Below are 17,376 nucleotides of genomic sequence, written 5' to 3'. Positions count from 1 at the left end.
GTAGGAACAGATGGGGCTGGGATTTTGCCAGTGTGACTTGCCAAAGCTTCACCCTTTATCACTGTTAAGAAGATCCAATCTCCCAGCTCGTTCTTCACACCAGCTTCCCTTCTTTGTATTTTACCTGCCAGGGGCATGCAGCAGTGAAATCCATCCAGATGTGCTGAAAAACAGACAACACGTGGGAGCCAGCAGACTGGTGTTTCTCTCTTTTATTTAAAAACAGTGCTTCATTACCATTTGCAAAGGGTTAGGAAGGGTTTCCCCCCTTGCTTAGAGTTTATAAAAGCCAGCAACATGATCAATAATTTATACACATGGATAGTAATACAAAAAAAAGGAATAAAAGCTAAAGATCTAACTACTCCAACCTTCACAATTCCAGCTACTTGATAATAATAGGAATAACCCAATGAATACTGTATGGTCTGAAAGCTACTATACAATATGATACTTAACGAGGGAGGGCGGGAAGTTAAAGGCTGTCACAAAGCCCTGGGATGCAGATACTGCTTCTCCAGAGTCAGCAGGGAAATGGGACCCTGGGCAAGCGGCTCGGGCGTCCTAGGAAATGATCCAGGGGAAGGGAATGCATCCCACTCGGGACACATCCTGCTCCCCGGCGGTACCTGGCAATGGGAGGTGCTGGGGAGACTGCGAGAAGGGGCAAAGTCTGGCGCTGCCGTTGGAGGTGCTGCGGCGTCTCAGCCTCGCACTGAAAATCTCCAAGTCTCAAAGAGATCAGCCTGTGAGGTCAGTAAAATATTCCACCAGCTCCGTATCGCTCTACAGCCCTGGTTCTCAGTTGCTGTCAGCCCCAGGTTTTAGCTCCAGCTATTTACAAGCAGGATTTATCATATTAAAAAAAAAAAAGAACAAAAACCAAAAAACCAAACAAAACCCAACAAAAACCCCAAACAAACAAAAAGCCTAAGAAAACAAAACCAAATCATATCCCCTGGGGTAAAAGAGGATGATTTCGTCACTTGATAATGCAGCCAAATCGAGCTGCCAAAACTACAACACTCGCACACACAAAATACTGTGAACAGAAAAAAATAGAAAAACATGACCAGGACTGAGACTACTAATGTGGGAGGCCTGATTTCTGTAAGGAATTTAATCCTTAGGGAAGCAACAAGCCCCCTCCACCAGCAAAGAACTGGGAATCTGGCAAGAGAGTTATTGAGCCACTTCAGAACAACGAAAAATTTAAAAAGAAAAAACATTCCTAAGATTAGCGGGCATTTTACTGACTCTGACCAAATGAGTATCTGGGTGGACGGCTTCAGACACCAGCAATCTCCTGGTGAAATCAGGCAAAGTTTTTGGCTGATGCATTCTTGCTCTACCACGAGTTGAGAGGCAGCGTGGGAAGCTGGTCTCCTGCACAAGCCTGGGCCAGCTGCAGCCCGTTGCCCCAAGAGGACAACCACAAGCAGCACTGGCAGCCCTGCAAGAAGTTGCCTTGCAGGGTCAGCAGTGGCAACAGAGACAGGATTTGGGCATCCCGAATCCCATTTAGGCTGCCACTGATGCAGGCACTGCAGAGGGACAGGGGCTATCCTGACAACTCCTGGCTGGAGCGAGGTGTACCAGGGAGAAACCCCACAGCCTACTTGCAAAGGGCCCCATTTCACACTCTGGCTGTCAGACTCCTGCTTGCCTTGTTGACTGGAGTTTTCATTGTAGAAGAGAAGTTTACCGGGGTTGGAGGGCGGAGAGGGCAATCAGTAAGGTGGGGATGGAGGGAACAGGCTTTTCAGACATTAACATCACCAAAAATAGTGTTTTATGCAACAAAGAATCAAGTCTCACTGGTGTATACTACAAAATGTTTGACATTATCCAAGAGCATGTCAAAAATAAAAACACAAAGAAGTTTACATTGGATGTTCATCTTGTTCACTAGGTTGGTTCCCCCCCCTCCTATTTTAAAACAGTGCAAACAGGTAAAACACTTTAAAAATCACCCCTCTGCACCAAGGACAGCATTCCCCCCCCGTCAGGCTGGAGGGTCACAGGCAGCAGACTCTCTGCCATGCTGCCTGTGTGCTTTCCCTTTGGAGCTAGACTCAGCAAAAGCGCTCCCCAGAGCTGTTGGTTGGGTTTCCCTTTATTAAATTCCTAAGTGCTCCCCAAACCTGTTTTCCACTTGCCTCCATCTTCGTGGCTAGGATGGGAAGATACAGATAGGGATGGGCTGGGGAAAAACGTGGGTAGAACCTGGAGGCTCTGCTTTGTATTCCCCACTGATGGAGAGCTCTGGGTGCTGGAACTGAAAGCCCAGCAGCCAGGGTCTCTTTTCAGGCAGGGAAATGGCTTCATTAACTGTTCCACAACCAGCACTCGAGCCAGCTACTCAGAGAACCCTCCTCAGCTCTCGCTGTGCACTTCACATCCATGGATCCCAAAACAGGTAACAACAGGGATAAACTTCAACTTCACTTTAGCGATGGGGAATCGAAGTCTGAAGTAGCGACACGACTGCCCCACAGGGACCCTTGAGGGGTCACTGACAGAGCCCAGCCCCAAACACAGGTCTCAACACTCCTCGCTGGGCAAGTCTGCTCCCTCTCAGGCACTGGAACAGCCAAGCCACAGCTCTCTTTAAACATGGCTTTGTCTATCTGAACTCATGACACAGGATCCACAGAACTGCTCAACCTGGGAAAAGCTGGCTGCAGTAGGCTCATACTGAGCTCCCCATTGTCTCCAGGTCCTGTCATGGCTTTTCTTAGAAAAGCTAACCCACCTACAACAGTGCAGCCTCCCAAGCATGGGGACCTGGACAACAGTTTGCTAACGTGCTGGGTATCAACATAACTTATTCCCAGTAGAGAATATGCTATACCACTAGAAGTCACCTTTGTACCAGCATAACTGTAACTGCAAGGAAATACAGGCCAGCACATCAAATAAATCAACTCTTCAAACCAAAACTTCATCTGTATATCATCATGTGCTGGCTGGACCTATTGCAAGACAGTACAAACAGCTACACTTAAACATTTTTTTCTCTGCATCAAGAGGAATCCCAGATGCCACCAGACTAGAAGGTGACAAGCAGCAAGCCATTTGCCAGGCTGCCTGTGCGCTTTCCCTCTGAAAGCCAAGCCCTGCTTTGCAAGGGACCTGTGACTGCAGACCCACCACACAGACAAGCACTAGCTGCCATCATTCTAACAAGCCAGGGCCCAGTTCAATTTATTAAACGTAATTCATTTTGCATAGGGAGATATAGGCTTTGTCCTCACTTCTTCAGAAGATGGATATAGCCACACCTTGGCTACTCTGAGAGCATCTCTAGCCAGTTCATAACACATTAGAGCGAAACCAGAGCTGTTGTTTGCCAACAGGGAAGAAAGGCTGAAGAGCTCTCCTGTCACGGCACAACACTCACTCGAGAAACCTTGCCATGCAAGTTTTTGGGAGGTCTGGTGCTTTGGACACCTGGAACCAGTGAGCTACCTCTGGCCCCCAGCCATGCAAGTGTCCCAGTGTCCCCTCTGCAGTCACTGCTGGGAGCAAACAGCCAGGCTACCAGCAATCTCCCTTGGGGGATCTTGCAGCATTAACTATGGGGTCATAGAGACACTGGCTGCTTCATGCACCAGGGGAGCCTGGCAGGGAGGGACCAGAGCAGGCCAGGCTCAGATACAGGAGGAATCAGGCTGGATGGTCTTAGAACAGGTATTACTCGGAGATGGGGGGACTGCAGCCCCCCAAAAGGTTGGGTGCTTCTGCACTAAACCCCTCACATTCCTAATACACTTGGGCGGGCTGAAGCTGCCATGCATAGACTCTGCCAGGAGGCAGGAATGGGGTTGGCCCCCCCTACTGCCAGGGAGGCCAAGTGGCAGGGGGGATTGCAGGTGGCATTGCCAGGGCAGGGGAGGGCACTCAGGGAGGGAGAACCCAGCTTTTGGGGAGCTGCAGTCAGAACCAGCTGAACTGAACGTGGGATAGGGGCAATGGGGGAGCAGCTGCCCCAGCAGGGCTCTGCAGATGCTCCTGGAATCACAGCCTGCAGAGCTGCTGCTTGAGGAGCTGCCTGTGGGAAGGGAAGGGACAGCCTTGCCCAGGCCCTCCACCCACAGCAGGGAGAACAAGTCCAGTAGAGGCTTTTGCTGCATCCCAGCTCCACCAAGTCCCCTGGCTGCGAAATAACTCCCCTCCAATATGACTCTCTACCACAAGTCCTCCCTCTTCTACCCCAACTCAGGCAGGAAAAGCCCCCAAACACCCCGAGTCTCCCTCATTTCCTAGATTTTGTGAAAGCCCCAACACCCTGTTTCCCCTCCCCATTTTCAAGCTAAAATATTTATATACAAACAACAAAAAAATTGTCATAACAGCAACAAACCAAACTTTGGCTTGGAAAAAAAAAAGTAAAAAACCAACAATAAAACCAGAAAAAAAAAAAAGGTGGCCAACAGGCTGGCAGTTTGGTGTCCCCTTTATCTAGCTATTCCTCCAGAAAATCAATAGCTTCAGGGTCTCTAGCTTAACCAAGGGTGTCCCCATTCTTCCCCCTTGAGGTGCCTCCACTCTGCTGTGCAAAGACAGGCTCCATGTATCACTGGGGAAGAGCAAAACACATGTGGTTGTGTGTGGCTGGGCCAGGACACCTCCCCAGGAGCAGGACCTCTGCTTGTTGATGCTGCTTAGTGTTAAATGCAGGAATTTTCCTATTTATATCAGTGGTGGATGGAAAAGTAGGGGTATGACAGGAGCTGGAGAGGCTCTGCCAACAAACCCACACTGAGCTGCCCTTCTGGGGGCAGTGGCTCACCCCAGCACCAATCCATGGAGTCGAGGCAGCCTGGTACATTTGCACTTCTGCAGCTCTCCAGCACATTACTGGGAGCATTCTGGGAGCCAGCAGCTGGACAGGGAGGTCTGGAGAGCAGCAACTCCACATCACACCTCAGCTCACAGTCATCTAAGTGTGCTGCCTTTGAAACACAGCGAGTTCTCTGCGTGTGAGAGCAGAAGGGAGATGGTCTCAGGAGCTGTGGAGCCCTCAGCTAAATAGTCTCTATCCTTCCAAGTCTTCTAACATGTAGTGTCTATAAGGACTCAGCAGACCAGGTGCACAGCTTTCTATGAGAGGCTGGGCAAAACAAACCCAGGGGCTCTGGTGCAGCCATGGAAGGGCCTGAAATAGCTTGTGGTAGGAAGTTCCTATGAATTCAGAGCTTGCACAAACTGCTTCTGCCAGATACAAAACTACTTCAGGATCACACTGAGATAAAAAAGATCCTCTTCCCCTACACAAACCCACCTGCTTGTCCCTCACCTCCAGTAGCTTATGGGTGATTGTTTTTTTCCTCACTCACGTTATTTGAAATAGATTACTTGCAGAAGCACCTAAGCAGCCCAGCATGAACAGGAGCTGAGCCCTTGCACGCTGAGCCTCAGAGCATGTGCCATGCTCAACTCTTCTGCTCACTTTCTTCCTCTGCAAGGCTGCAGGTGCTTCACCTCCCCGAATTTAAGCACTTGCTGTCCACAACAGAGGTACTCTGCGTGATCCTGCACTGCATCTGCCACTCCTCGAGGAACGAAGGGGAGCAAAGGGACAGCAAGAGAGAAAGATCTTCAAAAGGAGGAATGAAAACTGAGACAATTACAGCCACCTGCAGTGGGCAAAAATCAGTGAGTAAAAGTTCTGTGTCTGGAGAAAAGATCATTCTCATCAAAAACTCCTTTCAAAGTCTTGTCCCCTATACAGCAGAGAACAGCTGAAGTCTTTGGGCAGGTTGAGGGACTCTTCTCTTGCGAAGTCTAATGTTCTGACACTGCTGAAACTGTAACGAACCTGTGCGCGTCAGACGGTGATCGAAACAAGGAAAGTCTCTGCATTTCCCCCATTTCCAAACATAAGTGACTATTTCCCACCAGCATTCAGGTCCCAGCCACAGCCAAAGAGTGCTTCCTCCTGCAGACCAGAAACACGGCAGGTGTTTCTCACGTCCTCCTGTCTCACAGGCACCAAGCACCAGACCCAGGGAAGTAACTCTGTCTGCGAGTTCCTGATTAATTGCATGATATCAGTTTCTAACAGCTTTCCTTATCGCTAATCGCCTTTTCCGTGATTGGTAGGATAAGCTATGCACCAACATACAGACACGGAAATGCATTATTTTTTACCACAGTTAAAAAAACCCCAAAAATGAAAACAAAAAAATAACAAACAAAAAAAAAAAAGCACAATCTTTGGAACAAAAGAATTAAAGGCAGAAATTTAAAGGAAAAAAAAATACATATTCAAAGAACATAGTGAGGTATAAAAAAGTATTTCTCTTTTGTTTTTTTGTTTTTCCTCCTCGACTTGCTATAGAGTTCCTCTACTAGTAAATATTGCAATAGCCAGGCCTCATGAACTGGGGGGGCTGTCCCACTTGCAGGGGGCTCACGTCACTTCAGTAGGGGGCAAATCGGCTGTAGCCACCTCGGTATAAACTCGCCTGTAGAAATCAAAGGGGAGAAGAAAAGGTAGTTAGGACAAGAACTGTGAAGAGATACCCAGGACAGCACCCAAATGCTTTTGGAAGGACCAACGGGCCTGTCCTGGCACTGACCCACCACCATTAGCACCTCTAAGAAGCAAGAGAGAATTCTGCCTGCAAAACCAAAGATGTGGCTCAGCAGGACATGCTCATGGCCAGCCAGCTGGAGGTGAGCTTTGGCAAGTCTAGGTGGAAGGGAGTTCGGTACCAGAGAGGGGACCTAATCTCAAACCACTTGTCCAGGCTGCCTTTATAGATAGCAGAGACAAGGACTGGTAAGATGCTCTTCACCTCACCTCAAGGTAAAGGTCTAAAATAGATATGATGACTGGGTATCCTAGAATTACCTGCTTTTCCCTCACTGACCCTAAAGAGAATCCACATGATGAGCTAAGGCTGAAATGGAGGTGCTACACTGCAGATATCTATTTTTAGGCGTCTTTTTCTCTGAACACATTTGTATTCCAGCCTTTGCAACAACACAGATACTGCGCTGGCTAGCAGATGGGCAAGCATGTGTTTTCAGCAAGCTGCTCCACTCCCCTCTGATGCCAGCATACCTCATCCTGCCCTTGCATAACTACTGCTGGCAGGCAGGACAGCGCATCCTTCCACTAGTGCAACAGGGAACCGAGGGAAGCAGCTTTGCTGCAAGATGTCACAGGAACAACTTATTCCCTTGCTTCCTAGAACTGAAAATGGCAAGAAAGGGTGTCCTGAATCTCTAACTATTGCTGATTTTTCCTCTGTGTATCACCTCGATACAGTTCTACTGATTCACCAACAGTGGTCTGGCTCCTGGCAGTTCTGGTCGCTTTTCATTTTCATTTTTCATTGCACTAGAAGATGTGCAAGACCAAGAAATAACTGGTCTCCTACAGCCTGGTTCATTCCTCAGTGCACATATAGATATGAATTTGGAACAACTGGGAACCCAGCACTGCTGCTAAGGACGTCCTTGCTCACCAAAGAAGTTTTTCTGGGTGAGGTTTCATTGCATGATACCCAGTGGACAGCTGCTCCCCATGCTGGAAACGAGAAACAGCACAAGAAAGAAAATCCCACTTACCACAGCGCCAACTCCGTAGCTAGCGGCAGGGGCAAGGGCATGGTAAGGATCTGCTGTGTACACCCTGCCATAACTGAAGAGAGGGAGAAAAGATATGAAAAGAAAAAAAAAGTCACTTGGGAGGGGCAGAGAAATAGCTGTGTGACCACAGGGAATGGAAGCAGCAGCATGCCCTGGCACACACATGTATGCACACATGCACACACAGGCAGCCCCTCTGCAGAGGGATCCTACGGGCATGCTGCATGCATGAGATGGGCTAGAGAATGGCCTGCCAGGAGGAATGGGGCAGAAGCCATGAGCCTGACCTGTGGGAAAGGGGTCAGCACCTTTGAAATAACAGCTAGTGCATCCCTTACCTTGGGGTAACTGTGTGATGCAATTCGGGAGGAGAGTGACTGCTGGCACTAGTGCTACTGGCACAGTAACAGCTGCTAAATGGAAAGCAGTGAGGGATTCTCCACTATGAGAAGAGCATAAACTTTAATGGGCTCACATGTGCTAGGATTAAAACACGGCCTCACTGCACAGGCGATGAGAAACCTTAAGGCAAGCACTCTGATGAAGACAATCCTTTGTATCTACTCAGAGCTGCCTGTTAAAGCATCCTAGAGCACTGCATGAGCCGAGTCATTTTTACTCCATGATGGGGAGAGAAACGCACCCAGCGATTAAATAACCTGCCCAAAGCCAGATCTCTGACTCTGAGGCTGTGACCAGGCTGCCTCCTTTGTGCAGAGAATGCCAAGGATGGGGAAGAGGTCAGGATCTGTGCCAGCTCACACACACCAAGGGCAATCCTGTCCCAGAGTAAACGCAAACCGTGCATTCGAGCCTTCCGTGTTGGGCGGTGCATGCATGCGAGTGCAGGTAAGACAAAGAAATGGGGGAAAGCAGCAGAAGTTCTGTGATGGATCAGTGCTCCTTGGATCCCTGAGCACAGCAAGCTAGCCCCATGGCCACCTCTCCCTTACATACCCATCGCTGTAAGCTGCTGCAGCGGCTGCAGCGGCTGTGGCTGCTGTTGCAGTAGCAGGCTGTGCATATCTGTAGGCTGCGTATCCACCCTGCAGGAGAGAAGAGAACTGACTTTACAGATACCTGTCCACCCATGCAGAGCATTAAAAAAATAAAAAAATCTTAAAAAAAAGTCACACACATCACAAGGAGAGGAAGTGTTTCAAACTGCATCAGCTCCCATGTCATGTCTATAGCAAGCATCACCCATTAACTCATGGATATTCCTTTCCTTAGAGGGACCAGGGAGGCACTTCCATTATCCTCTTTAGCAGAAGGAATACACTAAAGGAAGACTGAGCATTGTTACAACCCTGCAGAAAATACAATTTGGCATGGATGAAACGGAAGCCAGGGAAGACCTGGAATCTTGCATGCAAGGTAATTTTTATGGCCCCTTCCTCTTAAGGTGGGGAACTCAGAGATGGACACTTTCTATGAAGTGTGTATTTTAGAAAGGGGACCATTCAGAGGAATTCCTACTTTTTTTTTGTTTGTTTGTTCTGCCCTCTCTTTTTTACAGCCTGGAAAACCCAAAGGGCTAGAATTTAATTTAGTCTGCATGTGCTGAAGTATCAATAGCCAGAGAAGGCTAAAAGCAATCAGGAAAAGATGGTCAGAGAAAGCAGTCCCTGGTGGTTTCAGGGCTGTCAACAAAGAAACCAACATTGAGGCAAATCAGACTGTTCTCCCCTCCTCTCCTCTCCATATAAGATGGAAACAGGTCAAGGGAAATTATGTCAGAATAGTCTGTTCTGCTGCTGCATTTCTGCCCATGCTACACACCTGTAGCAAAGGTGCTTACAGGGATCAGAGGTAGTTACTAAAAACAGAATTAACAGCTGTGCTGGCAAAATGTGAGTTCTGACTCAGAGGAAGACCTGTCAGGCTCCTCCTGGCACTCCCACAAGGATCTCTTGGGGCAGAGTAAGGCCTGCAGTACTGAATGACCAAGGCCAGCCACCTTTTGGGACAAAGGTGACACAGCAGGCAGCAAAGGGGGCTCTGAAGCCCTGGTTAGATCTTTACTGTATTTCTGAACACATTTTTGTTAACTTGGGGGTGAGGGCATGGTAAATGAACCACGGCTTTGATTTTCTAGAAGCACAATGAGCCATAAAAAACCATCAGAAAATTCCAGATTGCTTCTGGCTTTTTTTCTTTCTTTTTCTTCCAATTGACATTTCAGGGTTTGAAGGACCAGAAGGCAGAGTTACGCTCTTCACCTCCAGAATCAGCTCAATGTACCTCTACCACTTCTTCCCTATATATCTTTTGTATGTATGCAACTAAGAATACAAGATCAGTTCCACTACAGAACTGTGTGTTTACTCAACAGTGCTTAACCTAGACCTGGGTAGCTTTTGAATTGGAAGTAACTATTTTAAATTGATATTGGTTTCTTTTGTGTGGCCTGCATTAGCCTGGTGAAGGCTCACATGTTATCCAAAAAATGTTTGCAGACACTTTCCTACTCCAGAGGAAAGGGACTTGAATCTTTTCAATCTTCTAGTAAACGGGAAAGAAAGCAACACAGATCTACACCTGTGAAACATCACTCCATGGCCTGGAAGAAATGCCATGTTACAGTTTAGTCCTTTTATTCTCACCTGGCTGTTTCAAATCTTGCATTTTGGATTGATGGTTTGGGGATGTTTAGCTTGGTTTTGTCATGGTATCATTGCAACACCATGTAAAACCTGAGAGAGGCAAGAGGAATGAGGTGCAGCCTTAATCCAAGTCAAACCTTCGTTACCCTCACCAAATCATGACAAAACTTTGTATCAATGCCACTGTGGTATTCCCCTTAGGTTATGAGCTTCCTGAGCCCTTGGTCTGCCACTTGGGCACAGGGTAGGAGGCATTTTCTCCAGGCTCTGCCCTCTGCAGAGCAGCTGGCCTCAGTATGAGCCCCAATTCCCACTCTGCCCCACACTTCCACGCTTGCCAGTCACATTTCAGACCAAAAGGCACTTCAAATGTGCCTGGCACACACTCTGAGCATGACAGCAAGATGCAGTTTGAAACCAAAAAGGCTTATCATATAATTCTTTTAACTCATGTCTCTCATAAAGGAAAACGAAACAGAACCAAACCAAAACAAAAAAAAACAAAAACAAAAATAAAGAAGAAGAAAAGAAGGGTCGGAATCAGGTGTGGGAGGGGGGGAATGGAGTAACATTTATTAATCAAAATTAAAAACTAAGCATGCTGACATCTGGAGCTAGAACAACCAGCAAAGTCACCACGTTCAGACTCATATTGGCTAGTTCTATCCATCCCAGCATTCTCTTGGGACAGCAGTTCGCCCTAGGCTCTACCACAAGCTCAGTGAAGTACACAGCCTCAAGTACTAGAGCGTGCAGCCACAACAACCTGCTATTACGGAAACAGTCAGTCACCACTGGAGTTAACATTCCAACCTCAACGACTCCCGCAGCAGCCCCCCTCGCCCCCCAGAATGGCTCCCACCCTAGCCCTGGCCCACACCACAATGTTAATAATTATAACAAGCAATAACCCATCTGTTATATCAGAGAAGGGAACAGAGACTCCACTGAGAGATTTAGAGCGGGATGTTAACATTTCTTCAGTCAACTGCACAACAAACGAAAAAAAAAAAAGAACAAAACAAAACAAAAAAAAAAAAAAGGAGAAATAATTCATTGGAGAAATGAAGTTAAGAAATAGCTGACGTGTATTGCTTTTTAACCATGCACTGATGCAAAATTGAAGCTACTGGTTATATTAAAAAGGAAAAAACAAAAAAGTCTCAGGATAGAGGTACACACGTACAGGCAGACCTGCTCATTTCAAAGCAATCTGCAAAGTCTACTTATGTGTACTTCAAATAAAACCAAAAATGGGGATTATAATGGCCATGGTGCATTCCTGTCTTAGGAGCAATGAGTGTGGACAGCTGGGAAATTTCTGAGACAGGGATGTATTTAGCATGACCAGCAGGTCCAAACACACCAAAACTGGGTGAAGGAAAGAGGAAAACTATTGCAACTATTATTTGTTGTTTCATAAATCCTTTCACCAAGCTCTGGGACCATACAGAGCAGATACTGTACAGGTTGCCTCACCCAGCTGATGCTCCTGTTCTGCACAACCCAGGACCCACCTATCTAATTCAATAAATGCATCTGAAGCCTGTTCAGCTTGTCCAATGCACCAGATATTTTCTCCTGCTATTCCTGTTCACACAAAACTTGTAACTGATATGCAGAGCTCATCTGCAACCTCAGCTGCAGGGTCCTACTGCCCCTAATGATTTCTGGAGCCACCCACTTCAGGTACTCCAGTAAATATAAATTGTAACAGCATAGAGCATCTGCAACAAAGAGGAACAGTCGTGTTTCCAAATAAAAGAAATAATTATTAAAAATTAAAAAAAAAGAAAAAAGAGAAAAAGAAAAAAAAGCCCTTGCTAGCTTCAACACATTCCTCCAGTGCCACAGCCAAACTGCAACAGAAGACACCGCTGAGTGGCATAGCGCCTGAAACTCAGGACAGCCATGCAAACTTCCACTCCACCTGTTTGATTCCACAGGGACAGGTTACCCATGTAGGTTTGGTTTTTTAAAATCTTTAGCCTCATCTCAAGTGTGGCTGAGCTTCTTGCGAAGATGTTACGTCAAGAGACGTTTCTGTCAAGGGGACAGTTTAATTATTGCCTCCACAAGGAAATGGGAGCTAGTGAGAAGGCTTATGCATTTTTACTGGGCATTAAAAACAACCAAAAGGACTGTGTGAATCAAGATTAGCCCTTTTTGGCAGAGGCCTTTGGATTGTCTGGGGAGCATTGTAAGAGAAATGAACGCCAGCCTAAATGCTGCTTATCTTGATTCAGGTTCTCTTTCTATGTCTGTCTGTCCTTCCAGTGTTGCTGGGGTTGTGCTGGACCCCCTTCCCCATGTAGTGCTTGAGCCTACAGACCTGAGCTGTCAAACAGCCATATTGCTTGGGTATGAACAAAAGCCCAAATTTAAAATTACTCTTCTGTGATGTTACTGTCCTTGGCTCATCAACAAAGCAGTATTTTATTTTAAATTACTTCTTTAACTTTAGATGACAGCTTTTTCGGTATTGTCTTATATTTTCTGAAATAAGACAAACATGGAAAAACAACATATACAGGAAGCTGCAATCCCAACTAAAGCAGCATTCCAATTCCTGAGTGTGTAAATGAAAACAAATCAGCATTTTATGCAGTTCAGCTCAAGTCCATCTTCACTTCCGCTCTTCAAGTCCGTATCAGGTGATCAATCCAACGAGAGCAGGGGAAAATCCAAAACTACAGCTTACTATGCCAGTGTGGTATAAACCTCCCTTTTCTTTCTCCCTTCCTGCCTTAGAAGGGCACACAAAGCATGTCACTGGCCCTCTTTACTCCAAAGAGCCTTTCTGCCCCTAGGACACAAGTGTCTCCGTAACCCTGCAGAAATGTGTAACTCATGATACAGTTAGGTACACTTTACCGCTTGCCAGGTTTAGGCAGCGAGCCCAATTTAGGATCTTTTATTTGTCATCTCTCAAATGCATCTTCTCCACCCCTAGACTGCCATATAACAGAAGTTAAGAAGCAGGAAGGGCTGGAACCACTTCTGGTATTTCTGGATTAGAAGGGTGGCATACGTGCACCAGGAATGAGCATGAATGAATTAAAAGAGGTGACAGGACAACGCTGTCCATCGCAGCAGGTGCTTCTACATGGTAATGGGACAAGCATGACCTTGTTAACCCTTCCACTGAATTTACGTTTTGTTGGTTTTTAGGTTTTTTGTTGGTTTTGTTTGGTTTTTTTTTTATTTTGAGTGAAATGCCACTTGGTATGAAATCTGGACACACGCCGCCCTGCTACAGCGGGGGCTTGGCTCACACGTGAGTCTGCACTGCTCTAAAAAAGCCTCTGTTCCCATCTCTAATGTGGTGCTGGAATGGTTAGTATAATTCAGTTTTTTCCACTGCAATCCACAATCTGATTGGTTGGCAGGTCACACTGGCACTCCTACCTGAGGTATTTTAGCGCTAATGATTGGTTCCTGTAAGACTATTCTATAACAGAACACAGGAAGAGCAGTTCAAAAAAACACAGCTGTGGAAAGAAACAATCATACAAACAGCCCACAGTGGGGCTCACCAGCCTTTTCTTTCCAGTGGATGCAAGCACGCTTTTCACAGGCAGGAGCAGTCTTCACATGGGTGGGTTTGTTTGGGTTTCCCCCCCCGCCACCCAGATTGACCCCATTGTAGAAGAAAGATAACCTTTCTTATGATCCGAAATGAAGCCCTCTGCATCCTGGGGCAGGTTGTTTTATCAATTCAGGTGTCTTGCCAGAGTGGGACGCATCCAACAACAGATGGAATGCCTTCTTCACAGAAGAAATGGCTAGCAGGATGGTTGCCCCAGGAAAGAAAAAAGGAGTGAGGAAAAGGAGGAGGAGGAAAATGAGAAATCGGTGCATAGCATATATGCAGAAAAAGCAGCCCAAACTTGGGACACTTCCCTTTCATCTCACCTACCATTAACCACTCCCTGTCACCTCAGCTCCTTTCCACAACCCTATGGACTCAGAGGTCTTGAGAGAACCTCAATTTAACTTCCCCCCAGTCCTAACTGAAATATCCTCTGCCATCCCTTCCAGAATCTGGGCAAGCCTATTACAGCAACCAGAGGGATGGAAGCACTGCAGTGAAAAGCACAACAAATCAGTGAGACACAGGGACACTGCAATCATTCCATCTGTGCCAAGCAAATTGTTCGGAAGGGTGACTTCGAGTTTGGATTATGACAACTTTTTCCTGAGCTCCATTGGAGGGCTCTGGGCACCACCATCTACTTTTATGCAGTGCCCTCTTCTACCACCCTGCTTTCTGACAGTGACTCCACTTCCACCAACAGCCAAGTCATCAGTAGTCCTCCTGAAGGTTCTAACCTGGTCTGGGGGCTTGGTTTTGTGTTACATAGCGGTACTGCTCTGCAGCACCAAGTGGTTGTGGCAGTTCTTCACTACTGAAGTCTCTGTCCTTAAAACATGTTAAATAAGCCTCTCTTCCCCAGCTGCAACAAGAGCTCTGAAGGAGCTTTCTCAAAAGAAATAGGGAATAACCCTGGCCAGTCTTCCTTTTCAATATGGCAGCCTTTTATATGCCACACTCAGGGGGAAGAGACAGTAAGCATCACTCACTTTCTTGGTTACTTGCCATAGCAAAGTCAGTGTCTGTAAAGCTAGTGTTTTAGGAGTGAGGCAGAAAAACCCAGAACCTTCTGTAGTCCTTGATGCAGCTTTAAAAGCAACACTTGACTAGGCAGATCAATCTTTAAAGGACTGCACACATGATAGTATATGGAAGAGTGAAGTGCACACAGTTCATTCTATCTCAGCACATCTTCCAACTGCTGTACCCAGGCAGGGAAAAGCGACTGCCCAGAAATTGATCCTCCCTATATGCCAACAAAATCCAAAAGCTAGTTCCATCCATTATCCTGAGTCTAACCTCAGGGTCCACTTTATAAATATCAGGAACAGCACCTTCAAAGGAGAGATAATGTGAAATTTGTGCTGATAACTGTGCCACTACCCAATACAAAAACTCCCCAGCTCCAGAGAGCTATGACCTACAGTGCCTCAGTAAGGAACTCTGCTAGAGCAAGGCAGGCCACGAGTTGCAATGGCAGTAGTGGCCCTGAACATTTTTGCTTTGAAAGGCAAATTCCTGCCATATTCCTTCCCTGCAACAGCTCTCCCTCAGAGAGGAAACCCCTTTTCTCACTGGCCTGTTCGAATACCTCCATCCACAACCCACCTAGGTACACACAGACACCCTGGAGATTTGCAATACAGACTGACTGGGTAGGACAAAGACAATGACAGGACAAAGTCTCCCATGGTATCACAGCTAATTCCCAAACAGGAGGAGGCTGCTGACTCCTGTAACCGAACACCTCCACATATTTGTACTTTACAACTCCCTAAAGAGGCTAGAGAATCTAGCCTATTTAGGTGCCATTTCTGCCAGCAAAATGAGATGTCACTTTTCACTCTAGCATCTCAGTCTCCATTTTTAATCAGTCCCAGTGTCTTCCCCAAAGGGATAATCTCCTCATCCCAGTGGCACATGAACATTTTTAAACATACAACTTGTTCAGTGTAGTGTGGGCTGCACAAATCAAACCTGAAAGGGCCCCAAGAGGGAAGAGAAAAGGGAGGGAGGAAGGGGAGAAGGAAAGGGAAGGTCTGAGGCTAAACCAGTCCTGTTATTTTTATATCCAAATTATGTAAATGAGAGAAGTGTTGAGAGAAATTTTAATTTGCTAATCATCTCTCAGGTTGATTAGTACCAGTGTGCACGTGGGGGACAGGACACCCAATAAACTGACCCTGGCAATGATCAGGAAACCCAAAGGCTTAGGTCTTGCACCCAGGGGCAAGCGCAGTGACAGAGAAGCATGCTTGCATTCCTAAATATATAAATATATATATCCACAAGGAAGAAGAAAATTAAAGTAAATGATATTTAAAAAACCAAACCAAACCAAACGAACAAACCAAAAGAAAAAGAAAACAAAACCAAAAAAAAGGCTGGCTTGTCAGGGGTTGGGGACAAGAAGGCTCCGGTGTGTGTACTTACATAGAGGTCAGCACCGTAAAATCCGTCCTGGTAAACCACACTGCAGAAAATCCACACAAAAACAAAAAAACAAAAAAAAAAAAAAAACAAACGAAAAAAACAAAAGAACAGAAAACACATTCCGGTTATTGAGGACGGCAGCATGCACATGCGTTTTACACAGGCAGGTGATGTATGAATCCACAACCTGGGCTTTTGGCAGGAGCAAATCAGCAAGAGAATGTGTGTGCACGGCTCCAAGTCATCTTCCATGGCATGCAAAGGGGGAAGGGGCGGGCAGAGGGGGAGACAGTATGCGAAGGAGAGAGGGAGGGGAACCACCATCTTGTACAGTGAGTATTGACTCAAAAAAGATCTGACGTCCTGAAGAGAGACACGAGGGTTTGGAAACCTCCACTCTGGTTATTCTCCTGGAATGATTTTAGTTACCCCCTAAACACACGGAAACATTGGCTTCCTGAAGTGGAATTGGCTTCACTGTGAAATTGAGGAGCCCCTCACAGAAGGCATCCCACAAGGGCTGGAGTCACCTACGTCAGGAAGTGTGGTTCAGAGACTTTTGCCTGATCACATTTTTCAGGCTTCACAGGGCTGCATGACTTTTGTTTTCTGACATCCATACATCACCTGCTTTTACCTTGCACATTAGACATGCGATAAGATTTGGCTGATCACACAAGCATGCAAAGTATTATTATTCAGCATCTTAAAGAACCGATGCAACACCTCAGGAAAACAAGTCAATCAATTCTGATCAAAGTAAACACAGAGAAATGTAATTGAAAAGAAAAAACCAAAAATACCCACAATGCATTGCTTTCACAAGCAGAGATAATGAGCTAAAAAGGTTAGGTGACTGGTCCAAGATCCGAAAATTGAAAGGTGCAGTGGGAGTCCCTGGTAGTAATGACCTAATTCCATAGCAGAGAGGAGCAACTGGAAGGGTTTCCATGGGATGGTGCTTTTTCTGCTTTAAGCCGTAGTTTTGTTTCTCTCAGAACTTCAAGCACAGAAACTGTGAAATAGAGCCTGGGATTCCCAAATAGCTGCTCTTACCAGAGCATTCACTAGCATAAGACTACACAGCTCACTCTGGGGACAGGGGTTGGGGAAGGATGAGGAAGGAAGAGAGGGGAT

The 17,376-nt window shown here is 46.4% G+C and overlaps 1 protein-coding gene across 24 annotated transcripts in view; it reads right to left on the bottom strand.

Moving 5' to 3' along the window:
• Positions 1–197: 197 nt before the first annotated feature.
• RBFOX2 (RNA binding fox-1 homolog 2) overlaps positions 198–17,376 on the bottom strand; it is a 170,461-nt gene continuing 153,282 nt past the window's right edge. For 10 of the 24 annotated variants that reach the window (XM_085048881.1, XM_085048884.1, XM_085048887.1 and 7 more), the window contains 5 exons: positions 16,240–16,279; positions 11,123–11,199; positions 8,563–8,651; positions 7,585–7,657; positions 198–6,473 (listed from right to left, as the gene is read on the bottom strand). In XM_085048881.1, coding sequence (XP_084905007.1) covers positions 6,419–6,473; positions 7,585–7,657; positions 8,563–8,651; positions 11,123–11,199; positions 16,240–16,279 — 334 coding nt within the window. In that variant the 3' untranslated portion in view covers positions 198–6,418. Of the gene's footprint in view, positions 6,474–7,584; positions 7,658–8,562; positions 8,652–11,122; positions 11,200–13,619; positions 13,663–13,872; positions 13,997–16,239; positions 16,280–17,376 lie in introns of those variants that run through there. The other 14 variants (XM_085048886.1, XM_085048895.1, XR_014849310.1 and 11 more) reach the window with 10 other exon arrangements.

Source organism: Lichenostomus cassidix, chromosome 1Aa (genome assembly GCF_008360975.1).
Source record: "Lichenostomus cassidix isolate B80296 chromosome 1Aa, HeHo_3.0, whole genome shotgun sequence".
In the NCBI taxonomy this organism is placed as follows: Eukaryota; Metazoa; Chordata; class Aves; order Passeriformes; family Meliphagidae; genus Lichenostomus; species Lichenostomus cassidix.
The sequence above is the reverse complement of the archived record's forward strand: the minus strand, read 5'-3'. Positions and strand labels throughout refer to the sequence as shown.